General features: G+C 42.2%; 1 protein-coding gene across 4 annotated transcripts in view; it reads right to left on the bottom strand.

The window, feature by feature from the left end:
• dlg2 (discs, large homolog 2 (Drosophila)) overlaps window positions 1–24,719 on the bottom strand; it is a gene marked incomplete in the record, with an annotated part of 191,521 nt that overhangs the window by 8,464 nt on the left and 158,338 nt on the right. For all 4 annotated transcript variants that reach the window (XM_042218875.1, XM_042218876.1, XM_042218877.1 and 1 more), the window contains 5 exon segments: window positions 132–207; window positions 3,545–3,721; window positions 4,087–4,201; window positions 13,511–13,613; window positions 23,201–23,357. In XM_042218875.1, the coding sequence (XP_042074809.1) occupies window positions 132–207; window positions 3,545–3,721; window positions 4,087–4,201; window positions 13,511–13,613; window positions 23,201–23,357 (628 nt within the window).

Below are 24,719 nucleotides of genomic sequence, written 5' to 3'. Positions count from 1 at the left end.
TTTGTCTGTGTTAACTTTGTTTGTGTGGCAAAGCAAACAGCAGGTTAAGCTTCTCATACATGTTCAGTTCTATCTGAACTAGCCTGTGGATCATCGCACTAATAGAAATTTCCACTTTGCGAGGTACTCACCCCTTTTGACTCAAACGACCCTGGCTTGGCATTGAATTTAACAGTCTTTAGACGTGCCCGCTCTTTCCTTTCCACCCTGTTGAGGAAATAACTGGTCAGCTGGTATGTATAAAGTTTAGCAACTGTGAGGAGAAGAAGGAAGTCTTAACAATTTCTACCCCATATGGAAAAGATATATATAAATCTTATAAAGTTTGTATCTGTCTGTGTGAAACTTGTATGAAAAGTGTATAAGAGTGAAAACAGATATAAGATCCCTCGAAAAATTATATAATGAAACTTGTATGTTTTGGATACTTACTAAAACAATATATGAAAGTAATGAGAAAGTGGCCACTTTCATGAGTAAATCATATACGTTTTTACTATTTCTTTTCCATATGGGACTCTACACGTACTCCTGCCCTTTCCAGTGATCACAGCTAAACATCAGCAAACATCAGGTGTGTGGTAACACACTGCTTATTGAATTGGGTTCATTGTGTGCTTCATCCTGTCAGCCCACTTTAAATGCTTTTACTTTTCTCCAGTATTGCTGATCTTACCAGTACCTCACTCCTGATGCTTACTGAGCACCTGCAAGTACTTGAAGTTGAAAAAAACCCAGTTTTAAGCTTGTTTTAACAAAGGCTCCTTCAGGGGACAAAAAATTAATAGCTGTCCAAATACAGTATCATGGCCCTGCATTTGTACACTGCTGAATGAAATTACAGGAGCACTTCAAAGCTAACAGAAAAGCTCCTAGTTGTTGCATCCACATTCACCTTGTATGAATTTAAAAAACCTACATCGCTTTGTTCTCAAGTTCAAAATAATGACTTCTGTTTTTTTAAATTCAGTTACATTTTATTTATTTAGCACCAAATCACAGCAACAGTCACCTCAAGGCGCTTTATATTGTAAGGAAAAGACCGTTAAATAACACAGAGAAATCCCAACAATCAGACGAAACACGGTGGGAGGGAAACAGCAGAACCAGGCTCAGGGCCATCTGCTGTGACAGTGGGGGGTGAGGGAAGGGAAACAAGACAAAGAGAGCCCGAGATCAAGAATCATTAATGCTTAATTATAGTTTATTAACCCATGATGAGTGAAAATGGGCGAGACAAGGAGAAATGCTTAGTGCATCATGGGAGTCCCCCAGCAGCCTATTGCAGCATAACTAAGGGCCGATTCACGGTCACCTGATCCAGGCCTAACTATATGCTTTGTCAAAAGGACCTCTAACCTTGAGGTCAAGGTCACCAAGTTTTTGGTGGACACACCAGTTGCATCACTTTCAAACTCCCGTGTCTTTGTTCTAGAGTTTTCACACTCACAAGATTTTCAGAAAATTGAGGCAGACCTTGAGGCCGAAGTCACCGAGATCCAAACTCGTGTGAGATCTTTAGTACTAACACCCACACTAGCAGTCAGGTTTGGACACGTTTAATTCTTTATGTTTCTTTGACCATTTACATCGTAGATCAGGGCTGCCCAATCCCAGTCCTCGAGAGCTACTATCCTGCAGCTTTTAGATGCATCCCTACTCCAACACAGCTGAATCAAATGGTTTGATTACCTATTCAGCATGCCATGCATGGCAAAGGCCTGATAACAAGCCATTCATTTAATTCAGCTGTGTTGGAGTAGGGATGCATCTAAAAGCTGCAGGATAGTAGCTCTCGAGGACTGGGATTGGGCAGCCCTGTCATAGATTCTTACTGAAGGCATCGAGACTATGAATGAACACATGAGGAATTATGTAGTAAACAAAAAAGTGTGAAATAACTCAAAACATGTTTAATATTTTAGATTCCTCAAAGTCGCCCCCCTTCATGCCTGGATTGCTTTCAAGTTATAGCCAACCCACATCAGCTCACACAGCCTGGAGGTGTGTTTGGGCTCATTGTCCTGTGGCTGCAGGATGCTGTGGTAGCCATGCTGGGTCAGTTTGCCGTCAGTTTTGAATAAATCCCCAACAGTGTCACCAGCAAAGCCCCCCCCACACACACACAAACACACACACCTCCTCCTCCATGCTTCATGGTGGGAACCATGCACGTAGAGACCATCGCTCACCTTTTCTGTGTCACAAAGACACGGCAGGTGGAACCAAAGATCTCAAATGTGGACTCATCAGACCAAAGCACAGATGGTCTGACGTCCACTCCTCGTGTTTCTTGGCCCAAACAAATCTCTTCTCTTTAGTCGTGGTTTCTCAGCAGCTGTTTGACCATAAAGGCCTGATTCACACAGTCTGGTCTGAGCATGTAGAGATGTGTCTGCTGCTGGAGCTCTGTGTGGCATCTATCTGGGCTCTGATCTGAGCTGCTGTTAACTTGTGATTTCTGAGGCTGGTGACTTGGGTGAATGTATCCTCAGCAGCAGAGGAGACTCTTGGTCTTCCTTTACTGAGGCGTCCTCATGTGAGACAGTTTCATCGTAGTCTTGATGGTTTTGCGACTCCACTTGGGGACACATTCAAAGTTTTAGCAGTTTTCCGACTGACTGACCTCCAGCTCTTAAAGTAATGATGGACTGTTGTTTCTCTTTACTTAGCTGATTGGTTCTCGCCATAATATGAATTCTAGCAGTTGTCAAATAGGCCTGTCAGCTGTGCACCAACCTGACTGCTGCACAACACAACAGATGGTCCCAACATCATTAAGAAGGCAAGAAACTCCACAGATGAACCCTGACAGGCTCACCTGTGAGGTGAAACCATGTCAGGTGACTACATCATGTAGCTCACTGAGAGAAGGGTCAATCACGACACTGGACGGAGGGAGACACAGACAGTAAACGAAGAGGGAATCAGGGCAAAGAGGAAACACCTGGGGGAGACTATCAAAGTAAAATTGGAAGTGCGAGAAACACGCACTGAGATGCAGACTGACGAAACCCAGGGCACAGAAGGAGGACAGAGAGGGCGAGAGACAAGTAGGGGAGAACACACATGTGTGAGAGAGAGACGGGGAGACAAGGATGAAACACTAGGAGGGAAACATGGACTAAAGGAGACGAGACACACAGAAGCGAGCAAACCCAGACATGACTGGGGGAACATACGACATATTTGTGACACGAATCACAATTCAAACCTAAAGCGAAGAAACAAAAATCCCACATTTGACAAATGGTTTTTGCTCTTTGATAATGAAAACACCTTTTTGGCACTTTTGCTTTGTTTGCTGTATCGACGCCTTTCAGATGAATTTGATTCTGCACCAGTGTTATTCAGGACTGGGATACGTTACGCTTTGGCTTTTGTTATCACGAAGGTCTTCAGCTCTTTGACTTCCCTGAGGGGACTATTGTTGTTGGTGATTTATGAATAAACTTGAATCAAAAACAGCCTGTTTTTGGATAATGACTAGTTTAGAAGAAACTAGTCAATAGTATTTTCACACATTAGTGTATTCACTTCTTACCGTCTCTTGCTTGGGATGACGCCCATTTCCTCGCTGTCACCATGTGGAGTAACACGGCGAGCCTGCCACCACTCATCATCGGAGGCGTTGATGACGTGCAGGATGTCCCCAAACCTGAAGCCGAGCCCTTGGCTGGGAAGACCGCTGTCCTTTGACTTTTCATAGTCAAAAAGTGCCCTATTCCACGAAAGAAGAGCAGTAATAAAATAATAATCCCTGTTTCTTTGCAGTAAGTGACTTTTATTCTAAATTAGCAAAGAGAAACTAGATGCAGGATTTCAGCAGTTATAGTTACTATAGTAAATAGTGAATGTGTTTCTGTTTCAGTCACACATCTCAAACCCGATTTGAATATCTGCATAAATCTTCATCTTAGTTAGGGTCAGACATCTATGCATGAAGACACACAAGCTTACAAAAGTAAACGACACAAAAGCAGCGTTGCTGTTTAGCCTGGGATGTCTGACTGCAGAATGGATGTTTTTTCATTTTCTGCATTCTTTGAATTCACCACAACCATCTAAAATCCAAAACAGACCAACCTAACATAGAGTGATCTTTTCTGATTGGTTCGCAGGGATCCTGACCCAGAGCTCATGCTGTGGTTCATCATCTGTTCCCGCAGGTCGTGGATTTTGGCCTCAAAACGTCCGTACTCTACAAGACAAGGTTAGCGTGGATCAGCACTGACAGTCTGACACCAATAAGGTCTTGAGTAATTATCTTTAATGGAATTTGCATTTAGATATTGTTTAAGGGATAACTGTCATTGTAAGGTTATGTCCGTCTGCTCTGTTTATTATCAGGCCTTTTAGTTCCCTTGGTTCCCTTGTGTGATCACTGCAGCTGTGTTACCTGCTGTTCCCTCTCTATAATCACCTCTTGTGTATATATCTTCAGCTGCCCTCATTATCCTGCATTATCAGTGTCACGCTTTGTCTCTCGCTCACTTTTATGCAGCGCTTTCATCTAAAACACACAGAAACACACACAGTATCTTGTCTGAGGACTTTATAACTAATAAACACTGATGTTGTGCCATCAGTGTTTATTAGTTATAAAGGTTCAGGAGTTAAGCTTTGGGCCAAGAAACAAGCAGAGAAGTGTACAGCAGCTGTTGCTGACTAACAGATATTCTATAACTGTCTGCATGTTCAGTCTCATGCTCAGTTTCCACTTTTTTATGTTGTCTTGGTTTCTTTCTCCCTGGTGTCTACACACATCTCAAATCTGTGTGTCAGCAGTAGACAGAAAGGGAAACACCTATCTCTCTGCAGTGGGTTCTTATTAGCAGCATGCATTCATACCTGACCTACGAAAATAGAAACAAAGGCATTTATCCCATTTCAGCACATCAGCAGCAGGACAGTGTCACAAGCTGCTGTATAATACAATCAGATATATAACAATACACCCCAAAGAAATAGGAGACAGATTCTCTGGTTTCCTTTTTTACGTCTAAAAGAGGAGACGTTCCCTCCCACTGCTGCTCATAGAGCATCAGATGATTGTGGGGGTTTTGTCTGTTTCTTTGTACTGCTATAAAAAGCACTTTGAGGCAACTTTTCTTGTGATTTGGCAATATATGAAAAAAGGAATTAAAAAAATAAGACTACCTTTGAAAACATATTTGTATATTTATATATGCTGATGAGGACATGGACAGAGTTTATGCGACAGAGGAGGATGTTACAGATGGGGTGAGGCAACACCTGAAGGGAGCAAAAGAAAAAGAAGGAACGCAAGACTGTGAGTCTGACAATGTCTCAGTATGAAATCACTGTGGCTGGCTATATTGTTTTCTCACTAATACTTGACCTCTTTTTTAAATAACAGGAAAATAACTAAACTACTAACTACTAGGAGACAAACACTAAGTTTCTTTGTTTCATGTTTTTTGTAAACATATTGTTGGCAAATTGCTCTAAATTGCTGCAAATTCTTTGGTAGCCAGCTGGCACTTAGGCTTGTTGGTCCGGAGACCCGGCAGCGCCTCACCCAAATACTCTGCTCCACAGACCCTAGCTTTTCTTCCTCCTGTTTCAGTGCAGGAGGATCCACCAGTTCTGCACTGAACATGTTGACTCACTTTGGCAACACAAAAGTGAGCCACTTACTGTCTTTCCTGTTTTAACCAGAAACATAAAAATGTTAATATTAAAGCACTAATTTATTGAACACTGTTTCATAGACAGTGTTTGGTGCTCAAGCCCAGCGAGCTAAACTGTCTCGTGAAGACAGGAGAGGAAGCTGAAGTCGATATTAGAAAAGTTGCTAAAATCATAACAACTTTTCAGAATTGTAATAAATTAGCAGAAATATTCACAGCGTTTAATCTGTAACAGATGTGTTTTTTAAGAACAAATGTCCATGGTTTGAATTATGCCTAGTTCATAATTGATCATTCTTGCTTGACGTTTGACATTTAATAAGTTTTCTTTGCGTTTAAAAAACAAATATAAAAAACAAATACATGGTTTATACTGTTGACAAAGGTGGGACTGTCTCCCATTATATCTGAGCGAGGGTAGAAGGACAGAACATCAAGCCTATTATGTTTAAAGTGTTGCAGCTACACACAGTGAATGAACACTGTGAGAACAATGAGGTAAATCAACAGAGTGTGTGCTTTGGATAAAGCACATAGAGATTACACTATGAAACACACACACACACACACACACACACACACACACACACACACACACACACACACACACACACACACACACACACACACACACTATACTGTGCATTGTAACATGAACAAGAAGTGATGCTTGTTAGAATTTATTTTTTATCTTGTATAACTCATTATTTATATTCACAATTACCTCATAATTTACACGTTTATATTTTACTACACAAATATGTATTATAGAATAGAGGGTTGAAAGAAACTGCCACAGCCATACAGCACAAGGCCATAGGAAAAATACTGGACAATGATAGGTGGACACACTGGCTTTAACACACCAATGGGGAGGCAGCGTCCCACCCAAGTACCTAGGCCCAACCCTGATTAGCTTCCAAGATCGGACAAGATCTTGGAAGCTAATCAGGGTGGTATGACCATGATGGAGCCTTTACTGTGTTTCACTGATGGCTGTATACACTCACTGCTGTACCTCCCTCCTTACCTCCTCTGTATATACTGATGACAACTTAAACTTTATACACATGTTTGTTTCACTTGGTGACTTCTTGTCAGCCTTAGCAGAAACGAAGACAAAATAAGACATTTCTGATGAGACTGATGAACAGCAGATAGATCCACTGAAGGAGCAGACATGTCTTTCAGGTCCTGTGTCAGGTTTTGCTTTTTCCTCCTGTTTCTTAAGAACATGACTTTCAGATACTGTTTATCTGCTGTAGATTATTTTTTAGACCTACTGCTTCCACATTCCTCAGTTTTTTTAAGGACACACAGTTCACTGTGCTAGGTTATACCAAGCGTTTTGGCTAATAGCTCTAAGATGTTTTAAATAAAACATCAAAGCGACTGTCTAAAAAGCGCCCAGTTGTAGATTTTAATTGGATGGAGATCAGGAATGTTTTTCAGGTCATAAACCTGGTGGAGTGGAGAAAACATGATGATTAAATCAGTGGCTTGAAATTTAGCAAAAAATCAGTTTAAAGAAGCAGAATGCTTGTTAAATGAGAATTTATTACCTAAGTACTTCAACAACCTTCAACAAAACACAGCACTTTGCAAAATATGCAATAAAATTGTTCCTCCTAATGTGGGAAACCACAAACTTGTTTCACCCACCACCTGAGGCAAAAACACAATCAGGCTGTGAAGGAGCAGAAGCTAGTAGCTGGTGATGGACTCAAATGTGATCAAATGACCCAAGCATTACCAGCTGCACTTGCTAGTTGCAATCCACACGGCAGAAAGAGCAAATGGTGGATGGAAACTGCTGATGCAGTTACACGTTGGAAAAGCAAGTGGTTCACGCTCTACCCAAGATACAAGATCCCAAGGTATGAAATACAAGCACTATACAAGCATTTCTTGTTTAAGTACTTTCTGTTTACTAATTACACACACTGATTCTGTATTGTCATAAATATGATTATTATCTTTAAATGATATTTTGATATCATTTTGAGGCTATATCGCCCACGTCCACCCCCAATCACCTGTGCAGTACTCTCAATAAAAATCCTTCCAATAACCTGTTTGGGGAAGCAAATTGTTTTAGATTTCTGATCAGCTGATCAACACTTCACTGAGTCCACGTAGCTCCTAGAGAGGAATTCTGATAGAAGATAAGATTAAAAATGACACAAAAACTAAACTTAAATCTCATTAATGAGAGATAGACTTAAGTGTTTTTAAGGGGTCGCTCAGTGAGAATTTTCACATTAAATGGGAACTAAAAATACTTTGGTTCTCTTTTTCTTTATTTGTGAAACACTGTGGACGTATTCAACGTATATGCTGCCTCGGTGAATAAACTTCACAATAATATATTTTCTTGAAATGCTGTAAATTGGTTTGCAAACATCTTGTCCACACATATATTCATTCTGACTGTGTTTCATTTGCTTGTGTATGGGGTGTTTCCAATGCAGATATTGCAATAAAGAAACATTTTTACACTACAATGAACTAATCTTTGTCTGACAAAGTGTTCAAGAGTGAAACGACTTCTGTGAGATTCTTACATTGAATGTAAGTGCATAGGTGCTAATTCCGTAGGTGTCTCATAAGTTTACATATCCTGGCAGAACTTTCAGACAGTATGGATGATAACACAAAACCTTTTCTTTCACTCGTTGTTGGCTGACGCCATTTATTGTCAAACTGTGGTTACTCTTTTTTTTTTAAACACAACACAAACTACCCAAATGACCCAGATCAAAAGTTTACATACCCTGGTGGCTTGCACACGACAAAAAAAGGTTAGAAAGGCTATGAAATGTCACCATCGTCACCTGTGATGTGTTTGCTTGTAATCAGTGGGTGTGTATAAAAGGTCAGTGACTTTCTGGGCTCCTGACAGACCCATGCATCTTTCTGACAATCGTGGACAGTTACACCTCCACTGTCTTGGACTACATCTGTTTCTGTGTGGACAATGTAACAACTTGGAAACGACTCAGTGTGTTCCCTAATAATCCACCCTGGATGACACACGGAGTTCAACAACTTATTCGAACAAGGAACAACGCTTTCAAATCCGGGGACCAGGAGGCATACAGTGCTGCCAGGGCCAACCTGAGAAGAGGCATCAAGACTGCCAAGCAGCAGCACAGGAGGCGTATCGAGGCCAGGTTTGAGAACAACACAAACCCAAGGCAGGTCTGGGAGGGCATCAGGGCTATCACGGACTACAAAAGAAGAACACCATCACCCTCAGCCGACAGTTCTACTCTGGCTGAGGATCTAAATCTCTTTTATGCCCGTTTTGATAGGGAGAACACCGACCCTGTCCTGTCCCCTCTCCCCTCAACCGATCCTGCTCCAGTCCTGAGCACTCATGAGCTGAGGCGTGTGTTCCGGAGCATTAACACCAGGAAGGCGGCCGGGCCAGATGGAGTGCTGGGCCGGGTGCTAAAAGACTGTGCTGCGGAACTGGCGGACGTCTTCACCTCTATATATAACACCTCGTTGTCCTGTTCACTGGTACCATCCTGTTTCAAAGCAGCAACCATCGTTCCCATCCCAAAACAGTCAAATGTCACATGTCTGAACGATTTCAGACCTGTGGCACTCACCCCCATTCCCGCCAAATGCCTGGAGAGACTGGTCATTAAACACATCAGAGCTGCTTTTCCACCATCCCTGGACTCGCACCAGTTTGCATACAGGGAGAACCGGTCAACCGAGGATGCGATCGCCACAGTGCTGCACACATTACTGAAGCACTTGGAACACAGGAACACCTATGCACGGCTCCTCTTTGTAGACTACAGCTCGGCTTTTAATACCATCCGGCCATACAAACTCCGTCCCAAACTCCACCAACTGGGACTTAACTCCTCTCTGTGCAACTGGATTGTGGACTTCCTCACTAACCGTAGACAGAGTGTCAGAGTGGGTAAGAACACCTCCTCCACCCTTGTGGTCAACACCGGTGCCCCTCAGGGGTGTGTTCTGAGCCCTCTGCTATACACTCTCTTCACCCATGACTGTATTTCCTCCTGCGCGTCCAATCTCATTGTTAAGTTTGCAGATGACACTACAGTGCTCGGACTTATATCCAACAATGATGAGACAAACTATAGGACAGAGGTGCAACAACTAGAGTCATGGTGCCACGACAATAACTTGGTCTTAAACACCAAAAAGACCAAGGAGATCATTGTAGATTTCCGGAAGAGGGGTCATAACAACCATCTGCCTCTCTTCATTGGCAGTGAGGCGGTGGAGAGGGTGAGCAGTTTTAAATTCTTGGGGGTAACTGTGACCGAGGACCTGTCCTGGGGCAACCATATCACCTCAGTTGCACGGAAGGCCCAACAGCGCCTCTACTACCTGAGGAGACTGCGGAGCGCACACATTCCCAGATCTCTGATGTTGAACTTCTACAACTGTGCCATCAGCAGCGTTCTGACGTATGGATTTCTAGTGTGGTTCCCCAGCTGCACCAAGGCCGATCAGCAAGCACTCCAGCGGGTGGTGAAAGAAGCTGGCAGAATTATTGGAACAAGTCTGCCAGAGATCAGTAATATCTTCCCCACTCGCTGTCTGAGGAGGGTGCACAGTATCCTGCGGGACCAACATCACCCTGCGCGCCACCTTTTCCATCTGCTGCCCTCAGGGAGAAGGTACAGGTCTATACAGGCCAGAACATCCAGACTGGCCAACAGCCTGTATCCACAGGCTGTGAGGCTCCTGAACTCTCTGCCCCCCTCTCACGGACAATAACCATATCCAACTTCTTAATAGCAATGAACTGGTCTGCATTGGTGCATCATATCTTTATTCTCTTCCCCCTCCTGCCCCCCCCTCTTTCTTAAATAGATAACTATCATATCTGATATCATATCTCACAGTACAATAATATTGAATGGGTTGCATTGTTGTATTTTGTCATGTTTCTCAGGTCTTTGTCTGAATTTCTACGAACATTATTGCTAAGGATTGTCTTATTGCATTGGAGTCACACTGGGTTAAATATGTACACTTGGGTTTTAAGGGGTATTTATTATTTTCTTCTTTTTTTTGGGTTGTATGGAAGCCCCAAACGCAATTTCATTGTTCTTGACAATGACAATAAATAAATACTACTACTAAGTGGAAAATTGGGGGTTCTGTCGAAACCAAACCACAGTCAAGGAGACCAACTAAAATTTCAGCCACAAGTGCCAGAAAAACTGTTGGGGATGCAAGGAAAAATGTACAAATAACTTCAGGCTTCACACAGGACTCTCTGAAAATGTGGTGTGGCTGTTTCAAGATGCACAATAAGGAGGGACTTGAAGAAAGATGGGCTGCATAGTCGAGTTGCCAGAGGAAAGCCATTACTACACAAATGCCGCAAAGTATTCCACTTACAATATGCCAAACAGCACAGAGACAAGCCTCAAACCTTCTGGCACAAAGTCATTTAGAGTGATGAGACTTAAACTGAACGTTTGCCACTTGGAGAGGAGTCAACAAGGCGAACGGTGAAAGGGCCACCATTCCTGATGTGAAACATGGTGATGGATAGCTGATGTTTTGGGATGTGTGAGCTACAAAGGCACAGGATATTTCATCAGAATTGATGGCAATAAGAATGCAGTAAGCTATCAAAAAAGGATTTTTTTTTAAATTGAGTAAATTTTGCATTCATCAGCCTGGAAGCTGCAAATGTGACGTACTTGGACATTTCAACATGACAATGATGCAAAACAGAAGGCCAAGTCGGCCTGTCATTGGCTACAGCAGAATAAAGTGACATGACAGTCTCCTGACCTCAATATCATTGAGCCACTCTGAGGAGACCTCAAACTTGCAGTTCATGCAAGACAGCCCAAGAAATACAGGAACTGGAGGCTTTTTGCCAGGAAGAATGGGCAGATTTACCATCTGAGAAAGTATAGAGCCTCATCCACAACTACGACGAAATACTTCAAGCTGTCATTGATGTTAAAAGGGGCAATACAGGGTAGTAAGAACTGGGTATGTAGGTGGGGTAGTTTGTTTTGTGATTATTATCTAAAAAGAGTAAATACAGTTGTTTGCTTTATTGAACATGTGATCAGCATCAGTTATAACAGCACAACAACGGGTACGACAGCTAGGAATAAAACTGGCACTAGGCAGCCCTGCCGCAGAAACATCAGATGGGCAACATGGGCACTAACACTAACTAACATAACCCAGTATATAGAATAGAATAGAATAGAATAGAATAGAATAGAATAGAATAGAATAGAATAAACCTTTATTATCTCCGGATGAAAAATGTGGGTGTTACACAGGTCTTATAGCAAGGGGAATATAAAATATAAAAGGGAGACACAAAGTGGTCCTATATACTTAAGCAACTGAAGTTCGTATATACAGGTAACGATGTACAGAAATATGTATAGAAAGATTGTACAGAGATATGTATAAAATGTACAGTGAACAAACAAGCTGGTGAGTAAGATGACCAAAGGATGTTAAACTGTGTTATAGAGTCTGACGGCTGCTGTAAGAATGACCTGCGGTAGCGCTCCTTCCTACACTGTGGGTGTAAAAGTCCACTGCTGAACGAGCTGCTCAGTGCTCGTACAGTCTCATTCAGGGGGTGGGAGGTGATGTCCATGATGGATGTTAGCTTAGACAACATCCTCCCCAACCTGCTCGATGGACTTCAGCGGATGGTCCAGGACAGAGCTGGCCCTCCTGACCAGTTTGCTGAGTTAGGTCTACTCCCTAATTCACACCGCCCACAATGGCGGTGTCGTCTGAGAACTTCTGGAGATGGCAAGTGTCCGTGTTATAACTGAAGTCTGCAGTGTACAGGGTGAAGAGGGAAGGAGCAAGTACTGTTCCTTGTGGGGCCCCGTGCTACAGACTACCACCTCAGACGCACAGTCCCGCAGTCACATACTGGGATCTACTGGTGAGGTAGTCAACAATCCACGAGGACAGTGATGGTCCACTCCCTTTCCCTGCAGCTTTCCACTTAGCACTGAGGTCTGGATTGTGTTGAAGGCACTGGAGAAATAAAAAAAAAACATGACTCTCACAATGCAACTGGTTCTTTCCAGATGAGAGAAGACCCGATGCAGCAGGTAGGTGAACAGCGTCGTCCACCTCGATGTTCGGCAGTCTCGTATAACCGGGCCTTTGGCCTCTGATAGCTCATTCTTCACCTTCATGTACACTTTGATGTTCGGTGGCACACTACTTCCGTATACAGGCCATCCCCTGCGTATGTAGGTGATGGCAGTCTGTAAGTCGCCATCAGTTGCAGTGTCTCTTTAATGCTCTACATTCAGCTTGGAGATGCTGGAATGCCCTGTATCACAGTGGCTACGTAGCAATCTGCCCAAGCCTGTGGGCTACGCGACAACGTATTGGCGATGTCATTCGAGATTCAAGATTCAAAGTGTTTATTGAAATGCTATTTCTTCTGTACACATGACAACAAACACTTTGAATCTTGAATCTTGAATGACAAATGTTTTGCCAGGGACATAGACGACCTCCGGCTTGTACCTCATGACATCTTGTAGACACCTCAATGGAGCCTTGAGTATAACAACCAAACACCAACCATGAATGAAAAGAAAAGTTTTTGTGTTATCATTCATATTGTCTGAAAAATGGTTAGGAAATCATAAATTCTGCCAGGGTATGTGAACTTATGAGCACAACTGTACATAAGGAGGTCATCACTTGGCCCAATTATAGCCAATTTACTTAGAGGCCCGCAAAGATCTATTTAAGCATTGTCCTGTGTAGGTTTGTGCTGATTAATAAGGCATTTACACCACATGCTTGTAAAGTGCATTAACTTTTTTCAGCTGACTTACCTTCAGGTCTGTACTGAGCAATGATGGTGACCACTTGTCCTGCTCCTTTTAGGGCTGCAGCTGCTTGTTCATGTGTGGCTCCTTGTAGGTCAATGCCATTGACCTATTTTAACAACAAAGTTGAATTATTTTATTACAGTTTGCTTTACTGTATATTGTGTACTGACCTGCAATACAAAGAAGTGTACTTTATTTCACCTCAGTGTTAATGCATGGTGTCCATTAATAGGAGGACAATTCAGCTTCAGATTTAGTTTAACCCATTTATCAATTTTATTGTGAATTTTCCCAAATGACAATTGTCAAAGCCCTTAATTAAAATTAAAGCTGAAACTTTTCACTATCTTTCATCCCCGCAGGTGGGGTGGGGGTTGTGGGGAGGAGAGAGGTATGTGTGTATGATCCTCAAGCTTGGGTCCTCCTGAGGTCGAAGGTTCTATGGAGTACCTCAGCTGTTCCTACTACTGACGCAGACCACTGATGTTGTGGGCTGAACGTGCTGGAGCCCTCTTCCAGTTCTGGGGTTACAGCTCCTACTCTACTACTCCTACTACCACTGGGACCATTCTGGATTTTATGTTCCACAATTGCACCAATTGTTCATTCAGCCCCTGGTACTTCTCTGTTTTCTCATGCTCTTTCTTCCTGCTGTTGCTGAAACCAAAACTACAGTCTTGTGTTCCTTTTTAACCCCCACAATGTCTGGTTGGCTGGCTTATATACTGCTTCATCAACCAAGCTAGTTTTTTGGTCATTGGGTGTTATTTCCAATGCCCATTTGAAACCTGGATCAGCTTGAAACCTGGATCCTCTGTAGCTGGGTACCAAGACAACATACCCTCAGAAGATCTACTAGATGATATGAATGCAGCACTCTGGACAATACCTACTGTAACCATAACCAGCTGATCTACACTACGGCAGCAGTGATCAGTGAGATGCTTGGCTACAAGTTGAACATGGAGAAGGAGACTTGAGGCCAAAATCAAGGTAGCATGGAGGGAGGTTAGCCAACTATTGGAGCTGCAGAAAGGTGCGATGAAGAAGGTGCCTAAGAAGTACAGCAAACCGTCTCATACCACAGGCCGTGGAAACTGCCAAGCAAAGACTCACAGCCTTCGCCAGCTGCTTTAAGGGGTAAACCAGAGAGATTGAAGGCAGGAGAATAAACCAGCTGTTCTCCTCAGAACCAGCTGAGTGGCAGGGGAACAGTTTGAGAACAGCACCACCAAGGCTGGAGACGGAGCAATACTGGAAGAGCATATGGGAGAAGAACGCAACCCATAACGGCAATGCTCAGTGGCTAGTGGATCTGAGGGCAGACCACAGCGACCTCCCTGAACAGGGTCCAGTAACAATCACAGTGGCAGATATCCAAGAAAGGGTCTCCAGTATGAAGAGTTGGACAGCACCAGGCCCCGACATGGTTCACGCCTACTGGCTGAAAAGCTGACTGCACTCCACGAGCGTCTGGCAGCACAAATGAACAAGCTGTTAATAGATCAGCCACACCCAGAATGGCAAACTGAAGACCGGACAGTGATGATCACCAAGAAGTTACCGGTCCCATCCAACTACCGGCCAGTAACCTGCCTCAGTACCACTCAGTACAAGCTCCTGTCAGGCATTATAAGATGAACAGGCACATGGCTCAATACATGAGTGGGGCACAGAAAGGGATTAGCAAGAATACTAGACGTGCAAAGCACCAACTACTGGTAGACCGAGCAGTCAGCCAAGACTGCAAGACTAGGCTGACCAATCAGCCTCCAGTGCACAGGGCACTGCCTGGATTGATTATAAGAAGGCCTATGATTCAATGCCCCACACCTGGATCCTGGAATGCCTAGACCTATACAAGATCAACAGGACCCTAAGAGCCTTCATCAGGAACTCAATGGGGATGTGGTGTACAACACTAATTTCCAAGTTCAAGCCCATAGCACAAGTCACCATCAAGTGCGGGATCTACCAAGGAGATGCTCTGTCCCCACTGCTGTTCTGCATAGGCCTGAATTCCCTCAGTGAGATCATTAACAAGACTGGCTACGGATACCGACTACGGAATGGAGCAGTTGTCAGCCACCTCCTGTACATGGATGACATCAAGCTGTATGCCAAGAGTGAACGAGACATCGATTCACTGATCCACACTACCAGGATATACAGCAATGACATTGGAATGTCTTTCAGACTGGAGAAGTGTAGTCAGATGATAACAAAGAGAGAAAAGGTAGTCAGAACTGAGGGGATCAAACTACCAGAAGGCAACATTGCAGATACAGAGGTTAGCTACAAGTAACTGAGGATCCCACAGGCAAATGGGAACCATGAAGAGGTTGCTAAGAAAGCTGCAACCACAAAGTACCTGCAGAGGGTAAAGCAAGTCCTGACAAGTCAGATAAACCAGGGGTGTCAGACTCAATTACACAGTGGGCCAAAATTCAAAACTGGAACAAAGTCGCGGGCTAACATTAATATTTATTGAAAAAAAAATCTTCCTCCAGATATGAGAATGAATCTTTTCTTATGGACTCAAACAAGTTTTGCTGAAAAACTGAATATGGAATAAGGAAAGTTTAATGCTAAACAATATATATATTAGCTGTATAATACCAGTAGGCCAGCTCTAATAGTAATTTGGTATGGCTTCGCGGGCCAAATGTAACTAGGCTGCGGGCCAAATTTGGCCCGCGGGCCAGAGTTTGACACCTATGAGCTAAACAATAAGAACAAGATCCGGGCTATCAACACCTACGCCCTGCCTTTGGTCAGGTACCCTGCTGGGATACTCAGCTGGCCAAAGGAGGAGATAGAAGCCACTGACATCAAGACAATGAAACTACTGACCATGCATGGAGGGCTTCACCCCAAGTCCAGAACCCTGAGGCTGTACGCTAGGTGTAAGGCAGGAGTACAGGGACTGGTGAGTGTCAGTACCACGGTCCAGGATGAGACAAAGGAAATCCACAAGTACATCAGGAAGATGGCCCCAACCGACCGCGTGTTTAGTGAATACCTCAGGCAGCAGAAATACAGGAAAGAGGAGGAACCATCATGGAAGCATAGGCCCCTGCATGTACCACCGGCAGATAGAGGAGGTGGCTGAAATTCTACCAGTGGCTGGACAAAGCTGGACTGAAAGACAGCACAGAGGCACTAATCATGGCAGCACAGGAACAAGCTCTGAGCACAAGATCCATAGAGGCTGGGGTCTATCACACCAGGCAAGACCCCAGGTGCAGGCTGTGTAAAGATGCCCCAGACACAATCCAGCACTGGGCTGGGGTCTATCACACCAGGACCATCCGTGCCGAATATAACCTGGAAGTCCCGAGGTCAAAATGGGAGACGCCCCCAAGGAGAATGACCGAGCTACGATTCGGTGGGACTTGCAGATATAGACGGACAATATAGTGGTGGCTAACCAACCGGACATAGTAGTGTTGGACAAGCAGAGGAAGGTGGACATCGTGATAGACATTGTGAAAGTGAATGAAAGCAACATCAGGAAGAAGGAACACGAGAAGCTTGAGAAATACCAAGGTCTCAGAGAAGAGCTGGAGAAGATGTGGAGGGTGAAGGTAACAGTGGTCCCAGTGGTAATCGGAGCACTAGGGGTGAGTGGGGAATTTGTATATTTTTCTTGTCTTTTTTCTCATCTTGTCTGTTCTGGTAAATAATCTCTTAAAATCCAGAATAATCTTCTTTGTCTTTGTGGTGTTCAGAGCCGGTTGATATAGGCTCTGAACACAGGAATAATTAAAGCATGGGATGAAAGCCTATCTCAGAGAGAGGTTGAAAATTCTGGTGAAGACTGTGAACACAGTCCCTAAAAAATCTGATACTGTCAAGTCCAGATGTTTTCCTGGCGCCAACCCCTCTTAACATCCACTTTACATCCTGAACCTTTATAGTCAGTGGTTGAGACAGAATAGTGGATGGGAGGTGTCTCAAAGCATGAGAAGTTCCTTTGCTAAGTGTGATGCTCGTGTCCATGACTGTGTTGGTCTGCCTCCTGAAGTTGACAATACGCTGGATACCCTACCAAAGGTTATTATGGGAGAGTTGATTTTCTATGCTCCAATTTTCCTGATTCCGCTCTTCAGGTCAGCTCTGGCAGCACTATATACTTCCCTGAAAGTGGAATTGTGGGCTTTGGGGACACGTTTGACAGCTTACACAATGATTTGATTGGGAAACACACAGGTACATTTTTCTGCTGCTACATTTCCCACACAGAAGTTGATGGATAGAACAGCTTCTGTATGAACAGTCAAGTCCTTATTGACTCAGAGGAATTGTGCTGCTTCTGTGTATACATCTGTGGATGTATTCAGGGGACAGGATCACAGAGAAGTGGTCAGACCGGCCTCTGTGTGGGAGATAACACACTCTGTGTTTTATGCTTGTATAAACTTGAGCCAAAGTGTTTTCCCCTCTGGTCACACATCTTACATGCTGGTAAAATCTACAGACTCTAAGTTTGCCTTATTAAAATCACCTGCAGTAATATGTGTGCCGTTGGGTCCACTGTAGTAGTGTTTGTATGGTGTCTGCCAATAACAAGAGAGATGTGCTAGTGTTAGCATTGACTGGAATGTACAAAGCTGTCATTTGTCAGCATTTTGAGTTTAACTTTGTATTCTTGATTCTTTCCTTGGCATTATGAAGAAGATAAAAGTTCAAGTTTTATATGGTTTAATCTTGGTTTTAGTTCTTTTTATGTCTTTGAGTTTACTTGTGTTTCTGGTTGATGGTTTCTTGTCAGTTAGGTTCCTTTTGTGTCTTATCCTGGTGTCTCCTGTGAGAGTCTGTTGTGTCTGTTTGTTTGTTTCTCCTGACTCTGCTTTTCCTGTTTTATTTTGATAGTCCCTGTCTCATGTGCCTTGGGTTCAGTTTTGTTCCCCCTGTCTAAATTTTTGGACAGATTTCGCTTTCCCTATCATAAAGGATGGTCAAGTGTATCCTATGCTAAAGGAAGCACTCAAGCTTCATTATCGTGTCGTCCCTCAATATTGTTCTCCCTTGTTCCCTGGTTTTCTCTCTGATCCTAGTTTGTATTCCTGGTCCACTACATCTAAATGCTTTCTATTTAGCAGTCACACACAGTATGTTGTCCCAGGATACTTACCGGCCTTTTAAACTTATATATAAGTTCACCAGGGAGAATATGAAAAATAAAAAGTCTAGCCTTCTTAGGCTGTGAAATTTCCACCAGTAATGGGGGACATATGAAGTCAGTGTGTACAGTAAACACTGACTAATATTTAAGGTTAGATTCCCATCATCCACTGGAGCATATAGTGTCATCAGGACACTACAACACAGAGCAAACAGCTTCCCCACAGACACAGCAGCCATGGAAGTGGAGGAACGTTATATCAAAAAGGCCCTGAGTAAATCTAATTATCATAGATGGACATTTGTCAAAGTTGGGAAAGCACCTAAAAAAATCTCCAAGCACTCTAGGAGTAAAGGACAGCTGCTGCCTAAGCAAAAATCCTTAATGATCCCTTCAGTGTCAGGAGTATCGGAATAGCTGAGAAGCATTTTCTCAAAAGGCAGCACCTCTGCTGTTTTCAAACCTCAAACAACACTACCACAAAAATTGGTACCCTGGCACAAGCCTTTAAGCCTTTAAGATAGCTACAAGAGTGCCAAAAGGTGGATTTTGTCACTTTTGACTGTTGTTCATTCAGGACAGTAAACCTGAGCTTCAGGTGATTGGGGGAGATCAAGACTGTCTTCCTCTTTTTTTAAATTGCAAACTGTGGTCCAGTTGTTAGCAGAGGGAGGGAAGGCAAAGGACTGTAACTTCGAGAGATGCTGGTTTGGCAAAGGACTCATTGGATTGAGTTTCCTGGACACAATTTCCCTGAACAATGGATTGACATAGGATTATGATCCTTTAAGCCTGGAAGCTAGTAACAATAGTAACAAGTTCAGGGTTGTTGTTTTTTTGAGGTGTAAAGGTAATGATACATCATCCTTTAGACTGGATTTACTCCATTATTCTGCCCCATGTATATCCATCATGTATTTAATGAGCTGTATGTCTTCTTCTGAAATCCCCACCTTCCGTTGCTACATAAAACAAAGTAGCGATGGTTTAGAAAATGTAGTTTTCTCTGGTCCCCTTCCCAATCAGACCAGGAGTGACATGTTTAGCTGGATGTTCTCCTTAAATTGTCTGAGTGGTGTCCAAAAAACGATGTGGGCTTCATAGATAATTGGGAAACCTTCTGGAGGAAACCTGGTCTTGTTAGGAGAGACGGCATCCATCCCACTTTGGATGGAGCAGCTCTCATTTCTAGAAATATGGACAAATTTATTAAACCCCCCAAAACCTCTCTGCAGCTTCTCTCCTCCTGCTACCCCCCCAAAAACCCATCTCCATAGAGACTGTGTCAGCTCCCAAACAGACAAAAAACAAACTAAAAACCAGCAACAAACAACTTAAACATAAACAATACAAAGAAAGAACAATACAGTATCCACATCTGAACCAAAGAGTAAAACAGTGAAATGTGGATTATTAAATATTAGGTCTCTCTCCTCCAAGTCTCTGTTAGTACATGACTTAATAATTGATCAACAAATTGATTTACTCTGCCTTACAGAAACCTGGTTGCAGCAGGATGATTATGTTAGTTTAAATGAATCAACACCCCCGAGTCATTCTAACTACCAGAAATCTCGAAGCACAGGCCGAGGGGGCGGTGTGGCAGCAATTTTTCACACCAGCCTATTAATTAATGAAAGACCAAGACAGACTTTTAATTCATTTGAAAGCCTGATGCTTAAGCCTTCGTCCACCCCAGCTGTGAAACTCAGAAACCAGTCTTACTTGTTATCATCTATCGTCCACCTGGGCCTTACACAGAGTTTCTGTCTGATTTCTCAGACTTTTATCTAATTTAGTTCTGAGCTCAGATAAAATAATTATTGTGGGTGATTTTAACATCCATGTAGATGCTAAAAATGACAGCCTCAACATGGCATTTAATCTGTTATTGGACTCAACCTGGTTCTGCTGGAGGTTTCTTCCTGTTAAAATAGAGTTTTTCCTTCCCACTGTCACCAAAGTGCTGCTCATAGGGGGTCATATGATTGTTGGGGTTTTCTCTGTATCTATTACTTTAGGGTCTACCTTATAATGTAAAGCACCTTGAGGCGACTGTTGTTGTGATTTAGTGCTGTATGAATAAAAGTGAATTGAACTGAATTCAATGGAAATGTGACTTTAATTCTGCAACATTAATTATTTTGATTTTAATTTAAATGTGTAAAACTAAATATTAGTGCTGTCAATAGATAAAAAAAATTAACTAATTAATCTCACAATTTTAATCGCAATGAATCGCAGTTACTTGATCAAAAGCCTGGTTGCAATTACATTTTTTCAACTTTATATTTAAGCTTGTAACATACATTTATGCAATATAATGAAGTATAAACACAAAGAATGTTAAATGCTTGAATAGTTTTCTTCAGTCTTTTAGCACAGGCTTTCTCCTGTGAAATGCAACTTTAAAAAAAACCCCAAAACTATATACTAATAGGTAAGTATAAACTAATATATAATTATATCAAACTGCTGTCAAACAAAATATTTAAAATGTTTAATCAGATTCATCACAGGGTTACTTTGGATTAATTTTGATTAATCACGATTAAATATAATTTTTATTCAATATTAATCACATTTCATTTTGCATGAGCAGACTCGAGAAAAGCAGTTTGTTGCAATCCACTTGGCGAGTGCGTCAGTCAATATGTCCGAGGTCGACTTACTGAGTCCGCGATGCTCCGTGAGGGGTTTGTCCAAGCTGGGTGACGCGTTAGCTAAAGTGCTAGCAGCATCCTGGCTAACGTATGCTTCGCGTCAATGTGATATTTTAAGCTGGAAGCGCTTCGGTGAAAATTCCTTCTTGCACAACGTCCATGAGACTTTATGTTGGTCGACTGTTCCGTCTTCTTGTTTTTTTAATACTCAAATTTCCCGTCGAGAGGGCCGATGTGCGTTTATCATCTTCCATATTGAGTTGATTGGTTCAGCTGCCCGTCACTACCAGATCAACTGCCCATTTGCGCATGTGCGAAGGTAACTCTGCTTGGCCAAACTGCCCGAAATGAGTTAACAGAAACATTTTAGGGATTTTGAGTCATTCTGTACTCCAGATGTGTTAATTGCGTTAAAAATTTTAATCGCGTTGACCATGATGGCAGATTAATTTGCGTTAACGCGTTAATTTTGACAGCACTACTAAATACTTATTTTTTAAATCGCTGTAGTTTTAAAAGAGATGTTTTCCATTCTTATTTGATTTCAGCTGCCAAGCTGCATCTGCTTCCTTTTGTTTAGAAGTTTAATCATGATCCACCACTAACGTGACAGATCGGGACTATTGACCGATGGGAATGGACTCTGGGTTTTAAAGCAGCCATGCTGTTGGTTTAGCAGAGCTTTTTGTAAAGGAGATTGTCTGGATGGCAGCACATGTTCAACATGTTTAATATAAAAAGTATCTTCACAGATGTGCAAGTTTTTTGCACAGCTGGATGTTTCCCTTCCTTGTTAGCTCAGAAAACACAGGTTTAATCATTTCCACAAAGAATTAAAAAATTTGAACAGTCAAACTACAACTCAGTCTTTGCAAGTCATCTTAGTCTACAAATAGGATAAGACCCTTTAGAAGTTTTATTTTTATTTTGGATGGCAGTTTTTTTTTATTGCAGATGCATCAAATGGCTCTTTCCTGACAGTAGTTTTCAGAGACATGCCGTGACTAGATGGTTATACATGTTTATTTGATTAAATCTCTGCATTCTTTGCAAATTTAGATTTAAAAACAATGTTTTAAAATAACTTGCAGACACAATCTTAACCCCTTCTCCTTCTTTCTTTCTGAAAGGCTTAGCCTCTATGTAATGCTATTTTTTTACCCCTAATCCTCCCATGCTGCCGAATAGCCTAATTATCTGTGAGAGGTTCTGCTGGGTGTTTTCTTAATATTAGACAAATTAGCAGTCCTTTACTGTCCCTTTCCTAGCTTTCGCTGGCAATGAAGGAAATTTCTGTTTCGTCATTAATTATTAATTATTTTAACAATTAAAGCAATAAAGATGAAAAACACTAGTTTTGTATTTATAGCTCTCAATTACAAATGCACATATTTAATAGATTTAATTTAAAAAATAACCTGCTAATAAACTATGACACACAGCACCTATCTGTTATCATACTGGAGCAATACTGCAGAAGAAAAAACCCACCATCCATTTGCTTTGAAAGTAAATCTAGGCCATCTGAACTATTGCACACTTTATCATTGTCCTTGGAACACACACATTTAACAAAAGTCAGCCTGTACTTGTGCAGAGCATTACAAAGAGATTCAGACTGCAACAAAAAAAAACAGCTTATTTATTCAGATTTGTTTGTAAGCAGTTTGCATATTCAGTTCAATTCAGTCTATAAAAAACTGAATACAGCTGCCTCAGGATGCTTTATACTGTAAAGACCCTCAAATAGGGCTGCTATTGAGCTGTGAAGGTTTTTCATAATGAATTAAACCGCAGGTGACATCAGAATTTCTACATCAATAATTTCGGTAAAACTTAAACATATTTTGAAACATTACTATGTGTAAATCTCTGTGGATATAGTGGCTCTTGCATACTCACTGATAAAATCTGGTCACCTCGCCTCAGTTCTCCACTCAAGTCAGCGGGTCCTCCCGCAAGGATGAAGGAGACAAAGATGCCCTCACCATCTTCACCACCTACGATGTTGAAGCCCAAGCCCGTGGTACTCTTGTGGAGCACGACCTTCCTGGGTTCCCTGTGCAGACAGTTTAAATAATACATAAGCTCAGGGGAGTCAGTAGGTCTCAGCATCTTCAGCTCAGAAAGAAGACTAAAAGGTGGACAACAATTGCACAATTGCTCGAGTAAAGCTTTGTGCAGACACTGAAGCTCAGTGACTGCCAGAGCTCCACAGGGGGATAGTGCTCTACTTAGATCACTTGTCCCAATTTAGCGCTGACGAAAAAGGAGCCTCATCATATTACACACTTTCACACACTGGTTTGCTTGCTCTTTTGCTCCATCTGTCACAAACTTACAGACACTTGAATATACTAATGTATCTCAAAATATTTGAAGATTATGAGTACTGAATCTAAGGAGCTTGGAAAGAAAAGTGTCTGGACTTCTTTAAGTGGCTTGAAGATGTTTCACCTCTCATCCGAGAAGCTTCTTCAGTTCTAGTTCTAGTCCAGACGCTTTTCTTTCCAAGCTCCTTAGACTACGATGACCTGGATGACTGACAACCTTCACAGACATGAACACTGAATATTGACAGTTGTCAAAATGATCATCGTTAATACCCTTCACAGGTATGGTAATCCACAGAAGGTCGTTGCTGAAAATTTTGGCTGTCTACAGAGTGCTGTATCAAAGCTTATTATTATAAAGTTAAAGTTGAGGGAAAACGTAGGAAAACGTGCACATTATTAATTGATCACAACCAGTTCAAGAAACTGGCAGGTCTGTGTTAACACAGCTGAGAGAGTAAAAGGTCTAAACATCCAGCCTTATGTGATTATAAATGTGATTAAAAGTGAGACCTTCTTATGTGATGAGAAGGATTTTAAATTATATTCTGGTTTTAGCAGAAAACCAAATAGGACAAGCCAGTATAGGAGAAGTATATGCTCTATTTCTAGCCCTAGTCAATATTCTTGGGGCAGCATTTAGGAACTGCTACTGCGCAAGTGAAAGTAAGCATTCTGCACATTTGTTTATTATGCATATTCAGGGACATATCCTGGTCAGAAACGACTCTGCACGTTATGTCTTTAAGACATTCCTGCAGTTTAACTAATTGGTGTGTGTTATCTGGCTTCATGGACAGATAGAGCTGGGTGTCATCAGCATAGCAGTGTAAATGTATGCTATGTCTTCTAATGATGCTGCCTAAGGGAAGCATGTATAATGTAAACAGAATTGGTCCTAGCACTGAACCCTGTGGAACTCCATAATTAACCTCAGTGTGTGAAGAGGACTCTCCATTTACATGCACAAACTGGAGTCTATTAGATAGATATGATACAAACCACTGCAGCGCAGTACCTGTAATACCTACAGCATGTTCTAATCGCTCTAATAGGATATTATGGTCGACAGTATCGAACGCTGCACT

This window comes from Haplochromis burtoni, unplaced genomic scaffold (assembly GCF_018398535.1).
Source record: "Haplochromis burtoni strain Fernald_Lab_line unplaced genomic scaffold, NCSU_Asbu1 Contig_24, whole genome shotgun sequence".
Lineage (NCBI taxonomy): Eukaryota > Metazoa > Chordata > Actinopteri > Cichliformes > Cichlidae > Haplochromis > Haplochromis burtoni.
This window is presented reverse-complemented; position numbering and strand designations above follow the sequence as displayed.